Source organism: Camponotus floridanus, unplaced genomic scaffold (assembly GCF_003227725.1).
Source record: "Camponotus floridanus strain SB8 unplaced genomic scaffold, Cflo_v7.5 scaffold35, whole genome shotgun sequence".
Taxonomy (NCBI): domain Eukaryota; kingdom Metazoa; phylum Arthropoda; class Insecta; order Hymenoptera; family Formicidae; genus Camponotus; species Camponotus floridanus.
In genome coordinates, this window is record NW_020229492.1 from 1759768 (window position 1) to 1781490 (window position 21723).

General features: G+C 28.0%; 1 protein-coding gene across 6 annotated transcripts in view; it reads right to left on the reverse strand.

The window, feature by feature from the left end:
* Positions 1 to 21723, reverse strand: part of LOC105249548 (mitogen-activated protein kinase-binding protein 1) — a 50806-nt gene that overhangs the window by 12453 nt on the left and 16630 nt on the right. For 5 of the 6 annotated variants that reach the window (XM_025410849.1, XM_025410854.1, XM_025410850.1 and 2 more), the window contains exons 3-17: positions 19134 to 19225; positions 11398 to 11620; positions 8275 to 8490; positions 8017 to 8199; positions 6726 to 6886; positions 6297 to 6633; positions 6026 to 6192; positions 4267 to 4591; positions 3968 to 4178; positions 2959 to 3208; positions 1566 to 2022; positions 1224 to 1292; positions 911 to 1018; positions 428 to 597; positions 51 to 344 (exon numbers count right to left, since the gene is read on the reverse strand). In XM_025410849.1, the coding sequence (XP_025266634.1) occupies positions 51 to 344; positions 428 to 597; positions 911 to 1018; positions 1224 to 1292; positions 1566 to 2022; positions 2959 to 3208; positions 3968 to 4178; positions 4267 to 4591; positions 6026 to 6192; positions 6297 to 6633; positions 6726 to 6886; positions 8017 to 8199; positions 8275 to 8490; positions 11398 to 11620; positions 19134 to 19225 (3263 nt within the window). The remainder of the gene's footprint in view (positions 1 to 50; positions 345 to 427; positions 598 to 910; positions 1019 to 1223; positions 1293 to 1565; positions 2023 to 2958; positions 3209 to 3967; positions 4179 to 4266; positions 4592 to 6025; positions 6193 to 6296; positions 6634 to 6725; positions 6887 to 8016; positions 8200 to 8274; positions 8491 to 11397; positions 11621 to 19133; positions 19226 to 21723) is intronic. The other variant, XM_025410853.1, reaches the window with a different exon arrangement.

The following is a 21723-nucleotide window of genomic DNA, read 5'->3' on the forward strand; positions in this document are numbered from 1 at the left end:
TAATTTCAAGTATTCATTAAATCTTATTCTATCCACAAATTTCATTTTACCTTCCATGAAATTGGGAACTAATACTCGTCGTTTTTATACGATTCACAGGTTCCTCCGCTCCACTAAGTGACTCGAAGGCGTTTTTCAAATATTTTTCCCTATGATTCTGTTTAGCGAGCTGATCGAAACCTTCTGAACTAGCCTCGGATAATATGGATAGTGGATTTCTTTCGGCGCTAGGTGTTGACGCACCGCCTTCCGAATCAGATTCATCCTGACTTCCAGACGCGGTCAATTCGCTCGTCCGACTCTCCTTTTCTGCGTTCTTCAATCTTTTTTGCCGCCTTTGCGATCTGTGTATTTAAAATATACTTTGCGTTATTTTCTAAGATACTTGTAATCCTAAAAAGAATATATTAACAAATTAAAAACAAACCTTCGAAGCTCCTCAACGTCTATTGCATTAACAGTGAATTGATTTGATATAACATCTTCTGATGGAGGATAGTATATTAATCTATGATGTGATTTCTCAGATCCAGTCGTTCCATTTTCTCCTTCGGAATAATCTTCAACATCCCCATCATGCTCAGTGCTTTCATGATCCTGAATGACATAATATTTTTTTATAAGAATATGGTGAATTGTTGTTAATAATAAACATGAACAATTAACAATTAAATATAGATGACCTATAATTAATAAAATAATAATATTAATTATAGGTAATAATAATAATATTAATTAAAAAATAATAATATTAATTAAAATCATAATATCATTATGAATGTTATTTACACAAATGGTGCATTTTATTATGTTAAGAAAAAGCGGCTTCATAAATTATAAGAAAGCTATCTTTGAATAATGATTTCTACAAATCTTGATTTTTCAAAGCTTTACGTTTACGACGTTGTACCTCAAATTTAAAGCTGCCAAGGCTGCTATCATCGGTGTGGTGACGACTCCTCGACTGACGTGTTAATTCCGTGATACTGTTTCTTATTGTTACCTTATCATCAATTATCTACGCCAGCGAGCGAAATGAAATATATTTAGCAAAACACAAATGTGATGGTGAAATAAAGAATAATTTAAATTAAAATAAAGAAGATTAAAAAGACAAGAGCAAAGTAAAATAATCAAATAAAATGTCTGTTTAGTAAAATCAAATTAAAAAAATAAAAATGCATGCGATTAAATGATATTATTATTTATAATTTCGTTAGTACCTGTTTTGTCTCATTTTCTATCTCTTTATAACTTTCGGGACAAGGCTGAAATATGTTTTCTCCCTCTTCCTAAAATCACAATTAAATTAATATTTTGCTCGCAAATTAAAAAATGCAATAGTAATTTATTTTATAAGCTATACATTTATCACCCATTTATATTCTATATTATTATTAATCATTATTCATATTATTATTATTTATATTATTCTATACTATCATATTATTGTCTTCAAATGAAAATTAAAAATGATAATTGTAGAGAATGTGATTAATAAATGTCAAAAATCAGATACTTAATTTGCATATCTGTTTAAATATATATTTTATAATAATACTAACTCTTTTACTAATTGTTATTTCTCGGCGATATTCACTGCTATATTTCGTCTCCGTGCCACTGTCGATGGAGCTATCCTTCGAACCATCGCCACCGCCACCGCCATCCGAATCAATGGCACTACGAGAAGGAGGAAACGGTATAACTTCATCACTATCGTAAACGGATTTTACAGTGATACCATCGCTTTCTTGAACTCTTTGTGCCCATCTTCCTTTGGGTAGATCAACATTAAGGGATCTGACATTTAAGTCAAGCACCGCGCTATCATCAGTATTTGCGGTATTTATTTGTTTCTTCGCCCATAATGGCAATTGACCCACGCTAAATCTGTAATCCATGCCGATACCTTGAGGCGTCGGATTCGCATTGGGATCAAGGAAATCCGGTGGGGGTGATCCGAAAGTTTCTTTGTCCAATCGCATATCAATGCTACTAACATTGACTTGAGGCAGTTTCCTACGAACACAACATATCCGATAATAGTACAATTTTTAATCGAAGTTGCGACTTTCATATAAATCAATAAAATTTATAAATAAATAAATAAAATAAATAAATAAATTATATATATATATATATATATATATATATATATATATATATATATATATATACACACACACACACACAGGGTGTCCCAAAACTCATAATCAATCTTTCAAAAATGCATTTTTTTTTAAATGGAAGCCCTATTTTTCATTGCATATTCTTGTAGCTTACCTCGAGAGTTTTCCAAAACATTATAATAAATTATTTTTCCATGAAGTACTTTTCGAGTTATGAGGCTTGAAATCATTTCTTAATTTTACATAAACCATAAAATATCTTGTAAAATATTCATTTCTCGATTATCTTACCTTAATACTTTTATGTACAAAATAATGAGAGGAATCAATTGGTCTAAAGAAAACAACTATGTGTTTCCTTTACACCAATTTATTCCTCTCATTGTTTTGTACATAAAAGTATTAAGGTAAGATAATCGAAAAATAAATATTTTATGGCTTATGTAAAATTAAGAAATTATTTCAAGCCTCATAACTCGAAAAGTACTTGATGGAAAAATAATTTATTAGTGTTTTGGAAAGCTCTTAAGGTAAGCTACAAGAATATGCAATGAAAAATAGGGGGCTCCATTTTAAAAAATGCCCCTCCGGTCTGAATCGCCTATTTCCGGCCGGAACCAGAAGTTGAAAATATCACCATTCGATAGAGCACACCCGATTATAAAGAAAATATTTTTACTTTTTTGAAATAACCGCTTCTCTAGTTTTTAAATGGGTGATACGGGTGATCTGAAACATCCTGTATATATATATATATATATATATATATATATATATATATATATAATATATATATATAAATGTAGGGGCAAGAAAAATTACTCACTTGCCGGCACGCATTGCTTGTTGAGCTAGACGAGCTTGCATAGTCACAACCATATCATGTGGAACGCGCCATATGAACACACAACCATCGCCGCTCGCAGATACGAGGTGACGACAGTCCGGACTGAAACGTAAACCTGTCACCAGTTCCGAGTGGCCGACCATAGTGGCCATACACTCACCGCTGTAATAATCGTATACGCAAAGTGTTTTGTCTGTACATGAGGTAGCTACATAAATACCGGACGCATCTGAAAATATATAAAACATTAAATAAAACATTTATAGATTGAAGAAATTCAAAATAAATAGCTATTTTACTTTATTTCTATTTTTTAATATATGAATTTTTTTAAACAGCGACATTTGAAAAATTATAAATTTAAGTAATTTAGAATTTTACTGAAAGAATTTTAATTTATTTCTGTAATGTAAAAATATGATTCCGTAAAAATATTATTTTGGTGAAAATTTAATCCATTTGTTGAATATATAAATATAATTCTAAAAAATAAATAATTATATTACAGTAGAGCTTCCATAAATTAGATCCTTATTTTTTTAAATTTCTCTCCTAAATTTTACTAATATTAATTATGCTATTTTCATGTCATAAATTACGCAAATTACGTGATAATGTGTATGTAGCAACATATATTATAACATATATGTATATATTTTATATATATAACATATATATATATATATATATATATATATATAAATTATGAATATTTAATTATTCTCGGGAATGCTGACAGCTTTGCTTACGCAACTGTACATAATTATTCCGCGCAAATGCATGCAAAATGCATCGAGTTTCACACTATAATGGGAGGACGGATTCTACAACCATTTTTTTCCAAGAATTTTTCACTCTTTGAGTCCTTTGAAGCAATAATGATTTTATTGTATTTTTATATGTATTAAGTATTTATTAATTTTATTCAATATTGATTTTGTTAGGGAATTTTCCACTATTATAATAGAACAATTATTAATTATCTTACCTAGAACGACTTTGATTAGTGAGCCATCGTCACTAACGGAGCCTTTAAAAGTTTTATTGTGTTTACCCGTTGCAACATTGTAAACTCTAATATTTCTATCTTGACACGCAGTTAAAACATGCTTTTGTCCAGAATCGACTTCCATATCATACAGAGTGGTTTTTCCCTGAGCGTTATGATCTCTTGCGAATTGTGGCATTCCACCTGGTGTCTATGCAAAAAAGATAATCATATTAATATATTATTTTAAAAATAAATTGAAACTGATCATCGATTATTAAATTAATCAAATTATTTACCGATTGCAGTTGTCTAAAAATAATACTTTTATCGGCGCCGCAGGATACCATCTGTATTTGATTATCCTGATTTGATTGGTTGAAGAATCTGACAGCAGTAATGGACGAGCTGTGATCGTCGAGCGTTTGCAAGAAATTATATCCCTGATCCACGCTAAAAACGTGAATTAATCTATCTCGTGACGCACTTGCCAATAGCCTGGGGACATTTACCGAGTATTGCGAAAATTTCGAATACTCTAAACACAACACCTCAGCGTCATGTGCCTCTATTAAACACAATTCTTCTAACGAAGATACATCGTGAATTCTAATATTACCAGATCTGTAAGAAAAATACACGAATGTTATATTTCTTATCCCTTTTTTTTCATTATTTTATTTACTTTTTTTTGTTTATCAGCTATACAGGGTGTCCCATTTTAAAAGTTCCACTCTCATAACTTTTTTAATTTTGATTGTAGAAAAAAATGTTTCAGACAAAAGTTATATGGCTTGAAGGGGGACATAAGATGGTGTCATTAGTTTGGCATTAAAGAGTCACCTGAAGGTCACGTGAAGGTCACATCCAACTTTTTAAATGGGACACCCTATATGCTTTTGCATATTCTTATAATTCATCTTGAGAGCTTTCTAAAACACTATAATTAAGTTAGTTTTCATTAAGTACTTTCCGAGTTATAAAGCTTGAAATCATTTCTTAATTTTACATAATACATAAATCATTTCTTAATTTTACTTAATACATAAACCGTAAAATATCTAGTAAAATATTCATTTTTCGATTATCTTGTCTTGATACTTTTATGTACAAAATAATGAGAAGAATCAATTGGTGTAAAGAAAACACATAGTTATTTTTAAGAAAAATATGTAATTTGCAATTAACAATTACATATTTTTTTTCGAAACAACTATGTGTTTTTTTACACCAATTGATTTCTCTCATTATTTTATACATAAAAGTATTAAGGCAAGATAATAGAAAAATGAATTTTACTAGATATTTATTTTACTAGATATTTTACGGTTTATGTAAAATTAAGAAATGATTTCAAGCTTCATAACTCGGAAAGTACTTAATGAAAACTAACTTAATTATAGTTTTGGAAAACTCTCGAGATGAACTACAAGAACATGCAAAAGCATATAGGGTGTCCCATTTAAAAAGTTGGATGTGACCTTCACGTAACCTTCACTCTTCAATGTCAAACTAATGATACCATCTTATATCCCCCTTCAAGTCATATAACTTTTGTCTGAAACGTTTTTTTTCTACAATCAAAATTAAAAAAAGTTGAGGGTGGAACTTTTAAAATGGGACATCCTGTATATATAGGAGTGTATAGGATAAGGGAGAAGTAACAGAATGCTCTGAAATTTCAAAAACTATAGATTTTAGAAAAAAATATTTAGATAAAAGTCATAGAACATAATGTGTTCTAATTTTTATATTATATTGTTTTGTTAATTCCAGTGATATTGTAAATTTGATGATTCATAATTCAAAAATATGATTGATGATTCATAACTCACAAATACCACATTAGCTGTAATAGATAATAGGGATTCCTATTTAAAAAATAGAGACAATCTTCATACGACTTTCATAAAGTAATTTAAGATTTAAATAATGACACAATTGTAAAATAAATTGATCATCTATGATTTTTCTTTAACAGATTTTTTTTATAAAACCAATAGTTATGAAATATCAGATCGTTTCATTTGTTGTATTAATTAAATTTTTATATTTTACCTATCTCCGGAGGCAAGATGTTTGCCATCAGGACTGACTCTTATAGATCTTACGCCATTACGACCATCATAAGACGCGTCGCTTTTTTCCGTGGATCCTGCAGCGGCTAAATCCAGATCCTTCAGATAAGTCAATTCTGGATCCACATACAAGACTTTGAGCAATTCCTGTTGATAAAAAAAAAAAAGTGTTATAAAATCGGCTTTATACAATTGTGTCTCATTCTGTTATATTTTACAAAAAAAAGGATAAAGCGCTCTTATATACTAACGTTGCTATAAATGTTTCGTTTGTACAATGTATTATTTGGCGAGATATCCTTCTCCAAATTCCAAATCCTTATTGTGTCGTCGCTGGAGCAAGTGATGAAGCTCCCAAGCGGCATTGCACCGATAGAGTCTGGACCGGCTGGATACATCTCGACACCCCAAATGCAGGCCGAATGATATAGAAACGAGTGCGACTTCCCGACTCGTCTGATATCTTTTATATCCCAAACGTAAATGCTATGGTCATTGTAGATGCAGGTCAGCTTGTTGTTTCGTTCGTCGAACGCCAACGCAATTGTATCTGGATACCTCGCGTTAGGTGGATGTTGAGACATATGACTAGAAAAAAAAAAAACAAGTAAAAAAGTATTCATAAGTCTCGCGCATCATGAACCAGATGTTCAGAGAATTGAAGCAATATTATTATGAACCTGATGGACAATCCTTGCGCGACATCAACCCCCAAATAGTGTGTCCGCGGTAATGTAGTGATAAATTGAAGCGTGCTAGGACTAAAACACCTCACAATTCCTTCGGCGCATCCGATGAAAATATATTTATCTCCGACTGTCATGCAATTAGCACTGCTGGTCTGAAAATATAATGTTCTTCTCATTTATATATGAATAAACTTAAAGTAGATTGATTATATTTTATTCCTTTTGCTTCATCCCCATGTAATTGCATAAAGACAATCCTACACTGAGAAAAATCGTTTGATTGTATCAACAAGACGTATATGATTGAAGGCATTTTGGTTAAATCAAACAAGAATTTCTAATTATCATGATTTCTAATTATCAAGACTCGATTTTTTATAACTAGAACGTTTATTTCTTTGCTGCTTTAAGAAAATTTGAGGATGTAAGGATCTTTCAACTGTATGTATGTGGCTTTGTTTGAAAAAAATTTTAATATAAATTTAATATAAATTGCAATATATTTTAATATAATTTATCAATATTTATTTTCAATATAATTTATCAATATATTTTAATATAATAATATATTGCAATTGTACACTGAAAAAAATTGTTTGATTGTATCAACAAGACGTATATGATTGAAGGCATTTTGGTTAAATCAAACAAAAATTTCTAGTTATCATGATAAGGCTCGATTTTTTATAACGTTTAATAGATTTTACCATAAGGATTTGGATTACCATTAGTATTTTCAGGTTGGATCTATAAAATTTCTTGTTAGATTAATTTCTTTGCTTGCTTCTTAACTTAATTCGTATTCAATATTTGCCATGAAATGTATATAAAGAACTAGTATTAACATTAAATCCAAAGTATATTTCTTTTTCTCTTACGAGCAATGCCAGAAAGAGGACGCTGGCTCTCTGATTGTGAGTGTTTGAGCTGCATCGTCTTGCATCACTGTTTATCAGTTTAATTTCTAACAAACTGAATTTAAAATAATTTATTCAATAATCTGAATTGAATTTATCCAATAATCTTTTTGGAATTGAGAATATTAAACAAACTTTTGAGATTAGATGGAAAAAATTTGAGACGACTTGGTGCTGGCGAGTTTAGTATTATTAACCAGAAAATTTGGTAAATTTAACAGGAAGAAATTAATCAGATTCATCTGGTAATTCCTACAAGAATTCTGGTTCGTCCATTTTCCAACAGACATACTGGTCGAATCTACCAGAATTCTAATTAATGCAACCAGATTTTTTTCTCAATGTAAGCGTCCAGAATAACTTACTCGGAGTTCGACCCATTTGTCCAAAAGCCTCCTATTATTAAATTCGCACAACAGGCCCGTTTTGGTAATCACATACGTAGAGTCTGCCATTTCCCCCTTGCCACAAGCTACGTCAACGAAGTCGTTATTTCTTTGTTCCCCTAATATGGCAGATCGGCCCATCAAAGGCACAGGTTCCTTGTACTGCAATAGAACCATATATATTAGAAAGCTATGTATCTCAGCTATGCCGCAATGAAAGTTATTGTTAAAAATTACCTTGGCACTGCGAGAATACTCCAAGTACCAAAACTTGACGTGTCTGTTACCCACTGTAACGAAATAATTGCCATTTTCCGCGAAGCAGACGGCCTTTACTTTACTTGAAACTTTGTTGGATGCTACTTTAACGTTGTTCCTCCAATCCCAGACGTTAACGATCATGTCATGCTGCGAGCCAACCGATACGACGTACTTGTTGCTTGGTGAAAATGCCTGAGATAAAAATATAACATCGTTTTAGTACATGTACTTATAATTCGCTTAATATTATATAATATGTATAAAGTATTAATTAATTTCACTAATTGTAAGTACATGACAATATTCTTTGAAAAATAAGTTAATAATTCTTTGAAAAGTTCTGAACCATTTTTTTATCATGTTTAACAAAAGAAGAATTTTTCAATAAGATACATTTAATTATACAGGCGCGCACGCATTACACACGCATGCACACATGTGTAACGGAAGTCACGTACGTTCCAAAAAGATGAAGTAGAAAAAGAGTGTGTACGCAACGCGATATCCGCCGGAGATCGATTCGAGCTTGGAGAGCAAGCTTATATTATATAGCTAAGTTATGTGAGTGGAAATATTTTTTGTTTAAATTAAATTACAGTTGTTTCCTTTCCTCTTACGCAATTACGAATATGTAATGAAATAATGTACATATTATAGGAAATAATTTAATTGTAAGAGAGGAAGTAAGAGAAGAATATTTTTTTATGCAAAGAGAAAAAAAAATTTATATTTTTGCAACAGATAATGGAATAAAATGCATCAGTTTCTATCTAAATATTTGTTGCATAAATTATATATGTAATCTTATGCTAATAATAGCATTTTTATTTATCTAAAATTATTTATCTAAGATATGAAAATAAATATTTTTTAATAGCGATATGATTAGAGACAATTTTATTCCATTTATTTAATTATTTATCTGGATTGTAATTTTTTTTCATAACTTTTCCATTGAAAACTAAGAAAATTATCAGAAAATTAAAGATCTTAGAAATATTTATAATTATATTTTTGCAACAGATAATGGAATAAAATGAATAAGTTTCTATCTAAAAATTGTGGGATAAATTATACATGTAATCTTATGCTAATAATAGCATTTTTATTTATCTAAAATTGCTGAAAAATCAAAATTCATTTTAAGATATGAAAATAAATATTTTTTAATAGCGATACGATTAGAGACAATTTTATTCCATTTATTTAATTATCTGGATTGTAATTTTTTTTCATAACTTTTCCATTGAAAACTAAGAAAATTATCAGAAAATTAAAGATCTTAGAAATATTAGAGAAAGCTCGTAATAGTGCACCTCGAAATAGCACGCGAAATCTCTCCTATAGGTGCTAAATGCACGTGAGGGTATAACGGTCCAACCGCGCAACAATGCGTATCTGTCTCTCGGTGGTGTATTGGAAAGTAATGTGTGGACGAAACGATACCGCTATGATCTTGAACTTCATACTTTGAGAATAAAGTTGAAGCAATCTCGTTATTGCCTTCAAGGATCCGAACCGCGCACTATTAAGAAGTTTTACTATAAATCTAACATAATAAGACTAGTATAACATGCAAAAATAAAAAAATAATCTATTTTCTTTTTCTTATTCAAAGAATTTTCAACCTTGTAGATTTGCATGCATTTTATGTAATTAAATTAATTAATAGTAAATTTTCACACTACTTAAAAATTCCGCTGAAAACAAATTTTTTATAAAGAAAATATGTTCTAAATTCATTTTAAAGAACTATAAATCGCTAATAAATTTACAGAAATTTATATAACAGGATTATTTGAATTTTTACATATGTGGAAGGTTCATTTTTGAGTAACATATGTTTGGAATTAGAACTTTAAATTTTTTAATTAATAATATATAACTAAAAATGAGAACAAAAATGATCAGATGCCTTAGAATGTTATTCTTATGGTTTCAGTCAAATTAGCTGAAATTGATACAAATTGTAGTTTAGGTGCCAATCGAAAAGTCTTCATGGACATAAAAATCGAAACTATAAAAGATGGCTTTAAAATTGAAGCTTAAAAATTCTTGTTTTTTAATACATAGATTAAATTAATATATAAATATTAGGAAAATATATATATATATATATATATATATATATATATATATATATAATGTACGTGAATGTATGAATAGGTTTCAATACTTCAATCATATTGACTGAAGGTGAAATTTTTACATTTTAAATGTGTGGAGTTTTTCATTTATTGCCTACTATCTTTTTAATAATTTTATACATGTATACACATTTAAATTCATTATAAGAATTAAATTATTATTTATATACTTATTGCAAAATAAATTCACCGACAACAGAGATGATATTCTGTTTCACTCTCTGCATTCATCCCGAAAAAATTTTAATCTAAAAACTCAAGCTACTAATTTACAATTAAAATTAGATTTGAGTTAACATTTAAAAATAATGATATAAAAGGAGGGGTAGAGTTTTTTCTCCGTTCACGTATTTATTTAAATATACAGCTAATTAAAATTCATGTACGATAAAATTCAAATTGTCATATTTAACAGTTCATATTTAACATATTTAATATTTTGCATCACTAATTTTATTCATTTTATTAATAATAAATAAATTTTTGTCAATATTTATTTTTGCCAGTTGAATAAAAGGCTAAGCCTTTTATTCAATTAATTTTATGATTTATCATTCGGACCTTTTTTTCCTATTTCTTTATAGTTTAATCTTCACGCCCCCCTCACAAGATCTTGAATATTTTTTTTACCTTTTGGATATATTGTAATCAATAAAAATATCCAATAAAAAAAATATCCAATAAAATATTGCGAGTTATTCATTTTATTAATAATAAATAAATTTTTGTCAATATTTATTTTTGTCAATTGAATAAAAGGCTAAGCCTTTTATTCAATTAATTTTATGATTTATCATTCGGACCTTTTTTTCCTTACATATTTCTTTATAGTTTAATCTTCAAGCCCCCCTCGCAAGATCTTGAATATTTTTTTTACCTTTTGGATATATTGTAATCAATAAAAATATCCAATAAAAAAAATATCCAATGAAATATTGCGAGTAGCACTCACCACGCAATTGATGCCGTACTTGTGCCCGGCAAATTCCGCGATCTGCACTGCATTATGCGGATCGGAGATATCCCAGACACGGACGTTCGGCATGTGACCGCATTCACCCGTTGCCAGAAGCTTGCCATCTCCGGCGAGCGCTAGAGAAGTTACGGTTTTGCGACAGGCGTTCAACACATGCGCCTGACTATTCTTCCGTGGATTGAATAGAACGACGGTGCAGCTGCAATAGAATACAATAGAGAGAGATACTATCTGCAAAATGCAACCAATCGAGACAATTTTATAGTCGTTAAAAGAGCAAAATCGCAAATTTCTAATGCAATTTATAATATGCATTAATTAAAACTTGTCATGCTTATAATGTTTTATAAGCATGACAAGTTTTAATTAATATACAATATTATTATTTGCTGTTATAAATTTATATTTAAAAAATTAATTCAATTTTATTTAGCAAATTCCCAACGCAAATTTCTAATGCAATTTATAATATGCATTAATTATAACTTGTCGTGCTTATAATGTTTTATAAGCATGACAAGTTTTAATTAATATACAATATTATTATTTGCTGTTAAATTTATATTTAAAAATTAATTCGATTTTATTTAGTTTAATATGAGAAATTATATTCCACTGATTTATCGCATTTATTTTATCAGTTTGCGGTCACTAAGCATAATTGCAGGATCGAAAATTGAAGTTCTCGTTTTCCAAATATTTTCTATTCCTTCCTTGCGATTTCTCGCACTCGATTAATTTTATTTTCGCACATATAGTGAACCTAAATTCACCAAGTTTACCGAAAGTGAAAGTGCGTACCATTTACGCACATTTATAGAAACCATGCTTTTTATAATATTTTCTTTCGTTAGAAATAAGACTGCGATATCGAGTAAAATTGGACATCATCTTATAACTGATAATTTATACTAATCTAAAGAAAATATATAAATAATATATAAATAATTAAATAATAAATATATAAATAATTAAATAATAAATAAATAATTAAATAATTAAATAATAAATATATAAATAAGAAAAGTGTGCGAAAGAGAAAGGGGAAAGAAGAGGGAAAGGCAGAGGGGAAGGAAAGGGGGTGGACCGATTTTAATCTTTTCTTCGTTCCCAACGGGAACTTTTTCTCGTGTAGAGAAGATGAGGCCGTGTGAAAAAGGTACGTTCACTATGCCTGCAGCTTAGTAAAACTAGCACGCTAGCCAAGAGATACCGCTCGACACGCATCAATGGCATACGTGATAAACCGTAGACTCCATGTCTGATGGATACAATGCATATACAGGGTGAGGAAAAAGTATGGAAACTTTTAAATTTTTCGAAAATTATGCATTTTAGAAACAAATGTTTCAGACAAAAGTTGTAGGGTTTCAAGTAACGCATTATGTAGCCATATGAGTATGACCTTGAACAGCACCATCAAGATCACATAAAAATTAGTTCGAATTTTTTAAATGGAACCCTATTTTTTATTACACATTCTTATAGCTTGTTTCAAGAGCTTTCCAAAACACTATATTAAAGTGTTTTTTCATTGAGTACTTTTCGAGTTATGAAGCTTGAAATCATTTCTTAATTTTACATAAACCATAAAATATTTAATAAAATATTCATTCTTTTATTATCTCACCTTCATACTTTTATGCATAAGATAATGTGAAGAATCAATTGGTGTAATGAAAAAACATAGTTTTGAAGAAAAAATATTTTATTGTTTATGATTTATGTAAAATTAAGAAATTATTTCGAGTCTTATAACTTGAAAAGTATTCACTGAAAAAATACTTTATTATAGTGTTTTGGAAAGCTCTTGAAACAAGTTACAAGAATATATAATAAAAAGTAGGGGGTTCCATTTAAAAAATTCAAAGTGATTTTTATGTGACTTTGACGGTTCAAAGTTATACTGATATTGCTACATAATGCATTACTTGAAACCTTACAACTTTTGTCTGAAACATTTGTTTCTAAAATGCATAGTTTTCGAACAATTTAGGGATTTCCATACTTTTTCCTCACCCTGTATATTCATTTGCACACGAGGTACATCAGTTTATTCCAGAGAAGTTACGGTCGCTACCAATTTAAAATTTATTGGGTTAATTATATTAAATATATTAAGCGAAATATTATACTAATTACTTCGAGAACCGTAGTGAATCATTTAATCGCATGCGAACTAATGACAATAACGATAATAATCACGTGATAGATCACAGTCTTCTGAAATTAATACATGATGACTCAATATTAATTTCTATATTTTATTAAATATTTTAAAATATATAATAATGATAAATTAAATCACTGATAGCCATCGAGATCTTTAAGAAACTCGGCGGTTATATTAATTACGTTTTGTTTATTTTTAAGCTTGAGAATTTATACAATGGAATCTTTTTAAATTTAGCTCAGTTAATGCCCTGTACGTGTTCCATTACAAATATTAATATCGCATTTTCTTTCGCATAGTCATAATGGACAAATCATGTAACAGCACGTGCAGATTATAGCTTCGTGTGCGCAAAAGAAATTAATGTTTGCATGATGATTGGATAGCTCACATTGTGAAGAAAATATTTGTTAACTTTATCAAAAAATTTCCGCTTCTATTTTCTTGATAAATTTAACGAGTTTTATCAATAGAAAATATTTTATTTATATAAAAATCACTGCAATGCTATAAAACAATCAGTACAGATTTTTTAATCTTATCAAATATTAATATTTAAAAAAAAATAGAAATGTGTTCGAATTATTTTAATATAAATTAATCTATTATTTTAATATAAATTAATCTATTATACGCTATTATATCTTATCAAATATTATTAATATTAAAAAAGAAAATAGAAATATATGTTCGAATTATTTTAATGTAAATTAATCTATTATACGCTATTATTTAGTTTAAATTTTAAAACTATCTACTAAACTTTATGCGCCTCATTTCGAAAAGATAATTTAATTCTTTGCGCGCATTAAAGCGTACTAAAAAATTATATAACTTATTTAAATTTACATCCAACATATACAATGTGCATTTGATTTACATGTATGTACAATTCCCAAAAACAAAAGAAAATAGATAATCTTGTAATAGATAAAAATCAACCGTGCAAAACATTGGAATTTCTATGAAGAATTTAGTTACAGATATTCTCCAAGCGAATTCCAAGTGATTTTTCATCTGGAAACTTGTATATTTGTACGCGTCATAAACTTTAATTTAATCTAAAAATGAAGTCCAATATTGAATTGGGAAAATTGGCAATAATTGTCCGCATTCTGTTAAGATAATATAATATATACAGGATGTCCTATTTTAATTGACCACCTTCAAAAACTTTTTTATTGTGTCTAGAGAATAATGTTTCAGATAAAAGTTATAGGGTTTAAAAAGATCTGATCTTATCAGTTTAAATGGCGTTCTCAAGGATAAAGTATTTTGAATTATTTAAATGAAATCTCTTATCTTTTATTGCATATTTTTATAGCTCATTTCGAGCTTTCCAAGGTACTATAATAAAATATTCTTTTATTAAAGCACTTTCCGAGTTATGAGGCCTGAAATAATATTTCTTCATTTTAAATAAACTATAAAATATCTCGTAAAATATTCATTTTTCGATTATCTTATCTCAATAATTTTATATTCAAAATAATGAGAGGAATTAATTGATGTAAAAAACACACACTATTAGCGTATTCGGTATTGATGGAAATGTTTCTGTCACCTCGGATGTAGGAACATCTTTATCGGACATGTTGAAAATACTGGACGATTATAAATACTTCTGCCACACACAAATTCCTTTCGCAGTCACTTTTTACAAATAAAAGATTGCATGTATTTATTATGTTTTGAAGTGTTTTGGAAAGCTCTTGAGACAAACTATAAGCTATAAGAATATGCAATAAAAGTAGGAGGTTCCATTAAAAAAATTCAAGGTAATCTTATCCTGACGCCAAAATCAAAGATAAGATCATCTGATAAGATCAGTAAATAGATCTTTTTAAATCTACAACTTTTATCTAAACATTATTTTCTAGAATCATAAATAAAAAAGTTTTAGGGTGGTTCATTAAATCACAAATAAAAAAATTTTAGGATGGTTAATTAAAATGGGACACCCTGCATGTAATTTTCATGTTCTAAAAATTATTTAATTTTGATTGACAATAATTTAGAAACTGTCAGTAATATATAGTAATCAGTAATAAAAAAAAATGTAATTTGCAATTAACAATTACATTTTTTTTCGAAACAATTATGTGTTTTCTTTACACCAATCGATTACTCTCATTATTTCGTACATAAAAGTATTAAGGTAAGATAATCGAAAAATGAATATTTTACAAGATATTTTATGGTTTATGCAAAATTAAAAAATGATTTCAAGCCTCATAACTCGAAAAGTGTTCAATGAAGAAATACTTTATTATAGTGTTTTGGAAAGCTCTCGAGATAAGCTACAAGAATATGTAATAAAAAATAGGGCGTTCCATTTAAGAAATTGACGGTGATCTTTATGTGACTTTCAAATGACTCTCCCATGTCAAATCATTGCCACTATCTGATGGCCCCTTTCAAGCCATATAACTTTTGTTTGAAAGATTTCTTTCTAAAGTGCATAGTTTATGAAATATTCGACCGGTCCGGGACTTTTGGAACACTCTATATAATATTTGTAGGTTTTCTTAACATGAGCAACGATGTACATATAATGATAACGATAATCTTTTCAATGGCTTTTCATGCGTTAAAAAAAGTTTAATATCAACTGCAAATAAATCGTGAAATCGAAAGACTGAAGAGATTGTGAGAGATTGGTAAGAAACGCTCTTTATGGAAAGTTGCGGTGAAAACGGTCGAATTGATGCATATGCACAATACCGCATCGTCATCGCTTGAGAAACGAAAGCTATTATATGAAAATTTACAATTCGGCTATTTCTAAAATCCTACATCGCTGTACTAATTAAGCTGTCAATGAAAACGGCGGTAGCGTCGATATAAGGTGTTCATTATTTATTGTGAAACCTGTGTCACTTATTTCGCATAATTGAACTGCAAACATTTGCGCGACAAAATTATTTTACAACATCGAAATTTATTATCGACGTAAATCATCAGCTATAATTGGAATTAAAGAAATCATCAGCAATAATCATTAATTTTTATGACGACGTATAATTTAGTAATCATATTTCTTGCATAATGAATTATTTTTTTTTATTATTAAAAATAATGAAGATTAGGTGACGAATGCACGTCAATAGAAAAGTAGGACATTGAAACATTGTCAATGTTGTCGCAGTCTTAATTTCAGAAGAGTATCTGAAATAGAACATTCTGCACGAAGAATATTATATCAATAATAAATAGAATGTACTAGCTCGGTGTGTTTAAATAATTCTAAGAATTAATCTAGGCTTATACGAGCAATTTAAATAAATGGATGTTGAAATATATTTTTATTTATTAAAATCAAATCATAATAAATCTAAGATGGAACGCAATACAATTCTAAAAATAAAAAATATAAAAACGCATTGGGACGTTTCGACAATTACTTTTGTCTTTTCAGCCAATATTAATAAATTTTAACAAAATTTTGGACGTTAGATCGAACTTAGAGTTACTTAATATTACGCATTTTTTTTATTGTAAAGTGTGTTGGGAGTGTCGGATGGTGTCTTCGGTCGGTCTCCAGATGCAATGATCGTTGCAGAAATTGATGTTTGTCTATGTAAAAGATGTCGGTTTTTGTCAGATTAATGCGTTATAAAGTCAAAGCTAGGTGGTAATCATAAATTAAATAAATCTCATACCAATTTCCGCATTTCTCATTGCAAAGACTTATGAAGAATAACACAATCACTGATTCTATTTTTTAACATTGATGTTATATTGAATTGTGTTTCTCACACCTGACGGATAGGTACTGGACAAAGCGCAGATATACAGTGTTATTTATAAGGAGTTTATGTTATTGTTTTTAAACGTCACTCGCACAAATTAGACGCTTTTTGGATATTAACGTTCAACAACGGAAAATATGCACGATCCAATAAATCGCAGTCCTCCATGATGTTTAAATCATTTTTTCTTTTTCAAACACGCTCACAAAAGAATTAAATATTTAATAAACAATAAATTGAAAATCAATCCAAAAGAGACACAAGAGACGACAGACATTACAGAAGAGAAAAAATTTATAGCCATACCCTACATAAAAGGCCTGTCTGAATTAGTTAGTAAATCATTAAAAAACATAGCGTTCGACATAGGATACAAATGTTTTAATCGATTGAATAAATTCATTAAAGTTCACAAGGAAAACTCACATAACAACAATAATATCATATACCAAATTCAATGCAAGGACTGTGATGCAACATACGTAGGACAAACAAAAAGACAGTTAAAAACCTTAATAAAAGAACATAAATACAATTTTTATCAATCCAACGCAAAATTTACGGTCACTTCCAAACATATTTTAGATAAAAACCATACAATAGATTGGGAGAACACAAAAATATTAGATAACGAACCACACTACAACCACACTACACCACATTACAAAAGATTGATTGCAGAATCAATTCACATAAACAAACAAAAAAATGGTTTAAACATCATGGAGGACTGCGATTTATTGGATCGTGCATATTTTCCGTTGTTGAACGTTAATACCCAAAAAGCGTCTAATTTGTGCGAGTGACGTTTAAAAACAATAACATAGACTCCTTATAACACTGTATATCTACGCTTTGTCCAGTATCTATCCGTCAGGTGTGAGAAACACAATTCAATATAACATCAATGTTAAAAAATAGAATCAGTGATTGTGTTATTCTTCATAAGTCTTTGCAATGAGAAATGCGGAAATTGGTATGAGATTTATTTAATTTATGACTACCACTTAGCTTTGACTTTATAACGCATTAATCTGACAAAAACCGACATCTTTTACATAGACAAACATCAATTTCTACAACAATCATTGCATCTGGAGACCGACCGAAGACACTCCCAACACACTTTACAACAAAAAAATGCGTAATGTTAAGTAACTGTAAGTTCGATCTAACGTTCAAAATTTTGTTAAAATTTATTAATATTGGCTGAAGAGACAAAAGTAATTGTCAAAACGTCCCAATGCGTTTTTATATTTTTTATTTTTAGAATTGTATGTGTTCCATCTTAGATTTATTATTGATTTGATTTCAACAAATAAAAATATATTTCAACATCCATTTGTTTAAATTGCTCGTATAAGCTTAGATTAATTCTTAGAATATTATATCATTTATATTATTGATGTACGAGGCGCAATTAATTAATATATGTAGCAATTTGAAATTTTATTTATATCGTGAATATGAATGATTAATAAAGCTTTATATAATTTATTATAAAATAATAAAAAAAAATAATACACTATTTTTAATAATAAAAAAAATAATTCATTATTTTTAATCATAAAAAAAATAATTCATTATTTTTAATAATAAAAAAAATAATTTATTTTTTTTTTATTATTTTATGAATTATATAATAAAGAAATTATATAAAAAAATAATTCATTATTTTTTTTTATTAGAAATTTATGAAAAATAGCATTTTATGATTTAAAAACCTATTGTATTTATTTATATTCTTTTTTATTGTAAAGAAACCAATTAAAAAAAATCAAGCTTACCCAGCTGGATAAGCAACCAGCTCGATGGTCGTGTCGCAATCAAGGGCTGCATTGCTGGATACAGTTACGCCCAACACTCGTTCTAACTTGATCTAAAACAAATTTAAAAAATTTATTTTATTCGCAAAAATTCTCATTAATTCATCAAAATTGCTTTCGAGAAAAAAAAATTAAAAATATATATATTATTAAGGCATGAAGAAATAATTCCATTAAAATATATGCGAGCCAAATAATATCTTTTTTTTTCGCATTGTTTTTTTACTAGTATATATTCGATACTGTTTAGAAAGAAATATGTATATATTTTCAATATTTAAGATAATTGTATCTTACAAGGTAAGACTAATTGAGCCGTTCATAGGCTAAAGCGATTAACTCCATTTTTTGAATTTTTGAAAATTCTTATGAAAATTCTTTTGAAAATTCTTCTTAATTCTAATTTATTATTTTCTTATTTTATTATTTTATTTGAAGTGCTTTGGTACTAAAATTTAAAATAAAATAATAAAATAAAATAATAAATAAAATAATAAATTAATAAAATAATAAATAAAATAATAAATTGAAATTGAAATAAAATAATAGTTAATCGCTTTAGCCCGTGGATTGTTCAATTATTACGCAGTATCGTACATGTGTATACAGAAATTCGCGGCATGTACATTCGCGTTTACGTATACAGTTTACATATGACGATCATTAATCCCTATACTACGTCAATGCAATGTACAGTATCATGTATTTACAATGTGAATTGTATGTGTAATTCATAAGTGCAAATGTCAATAGACATCCTGATTTCGTGATATTTTGATACTTGCATTAATTAAATATAAGAATAATTTTATACTCAAAAAATATAATGTGAATTTGCTCAATAATTCACAACTTTTCTATAAAATACTTGATATTAAATCTAATGCTCAACAATATATTATTATTAGGTAGGATTATATTAGATTAGATCTTATACTTATTACAAAACCGCAATAATCATTATAAATGCAATTAGGACAATGCGTCAAATGAGATGCACAAACACTTCAATTAAATAAATTAAAAAATAGGATATTTTTTAACACGTAAAATTTTTATTTAATCAAATAGATAAATAAGGTTCTTTTACATATTTTTAATAATAAATTTAATAACCACAATAAAATAAAATATAATAAAAGATAAAAAATTACAAAAAAGTAAAGTAATGGCGTTCTAAATAATCGTATTATATATATATGGCGTCTGCCCAATGGCTAAGAGAGAGAGAGATTCAATCTCAATGCATAAATTATCTAAAATAAAAAATGATTGATATTTTCAATCCTTATTATTTTCGGTCCACAATAGCATTTTTCCAATTTCTATTATTTTCTCAAGCTATGAAAAAGTAAAATGTAGATGTGTCCAAAAAAGTTTAGATGTATTTAATTTTGTAAAAAAAAATTAATTTTTAAAAAATTCCTTCCGTGAATCGAAAATAACAAATATAAAGATAAAAAGATTGCTTTTTATTGTAGCTAATTTATCAAGATTGAATGTTGCATAATTTATATAGATGATATAATTAACTTATAACGTCATCATTATTTTTGGGTTCCAATATCTTACATTTTTTGATATTAATTTTATTATTTTTATTTAAATTTAATTTAATTTTTATATTTAATTTTAATTTTATATTTAATTTTAATTTTAATTTTTAATTTTAATTTTATTAAATTTTATTTTTATTTAATATTTTTATATAAATATATTTTTTTATTAAAAAGTCATTATTTAAGTAAAAATTTTACACTGTTAGAAAATATCCTAATTTTTTATTTCCTAGACTCTTATAACTTTTTAAATAAATTTGCGAAATAGCGTGTATTTTTTTTAAAATTAAATCCTCGTACATCAAATGATTGGATACTTGTAACTAAAATATTTGATAAATAACACGAGATAATAAAACCAGTTGAGACACTTTTAGAGATGACGTTGTTGTATGCAAAAGGCAAATATCTCTTTTTGCCTATCCTCCTCTTTCCTTGACATGTAAAGGTAACATTAAGATAATCAATTCACATGACGATGCAATCTGTCACTAAAATCCCGTCAATCAGTGAAAAAATTGTGATATCAAGTGTAGAAGATTTGTTTATTGAGAAAACTTGCCGATAGCCTTATTAATTAGCGCGATGTGAAAATAATGCCCCGGATCGTTTTGCATATGTATAATCCGTATACGTGGATGCAAAACATGCACGCTCCAAATAAGGCGATCTCCGTAAACTAGTTATGTTTCGAGACTCTCTATTGATATAGAAACGTGTGCAAGCAGGTAATATTGCATACCACACATTGCGATGACCATAAATTATTTCAGTGCATGGAAAAAGATAAGTCTCTATTGTTCCACCTCGTTCATATGCATAGCATATACACAAACGCGTATTCACAAATTAAATAAATAATTATTAATAATTATAATAATTATTAATTAAATAAATTATTATTAATAATTATAATTATTAATTAAATAAATTATTATTAATAATTATAATAAATTATAATTATTTTTTATATTATTAATATTATAATAATA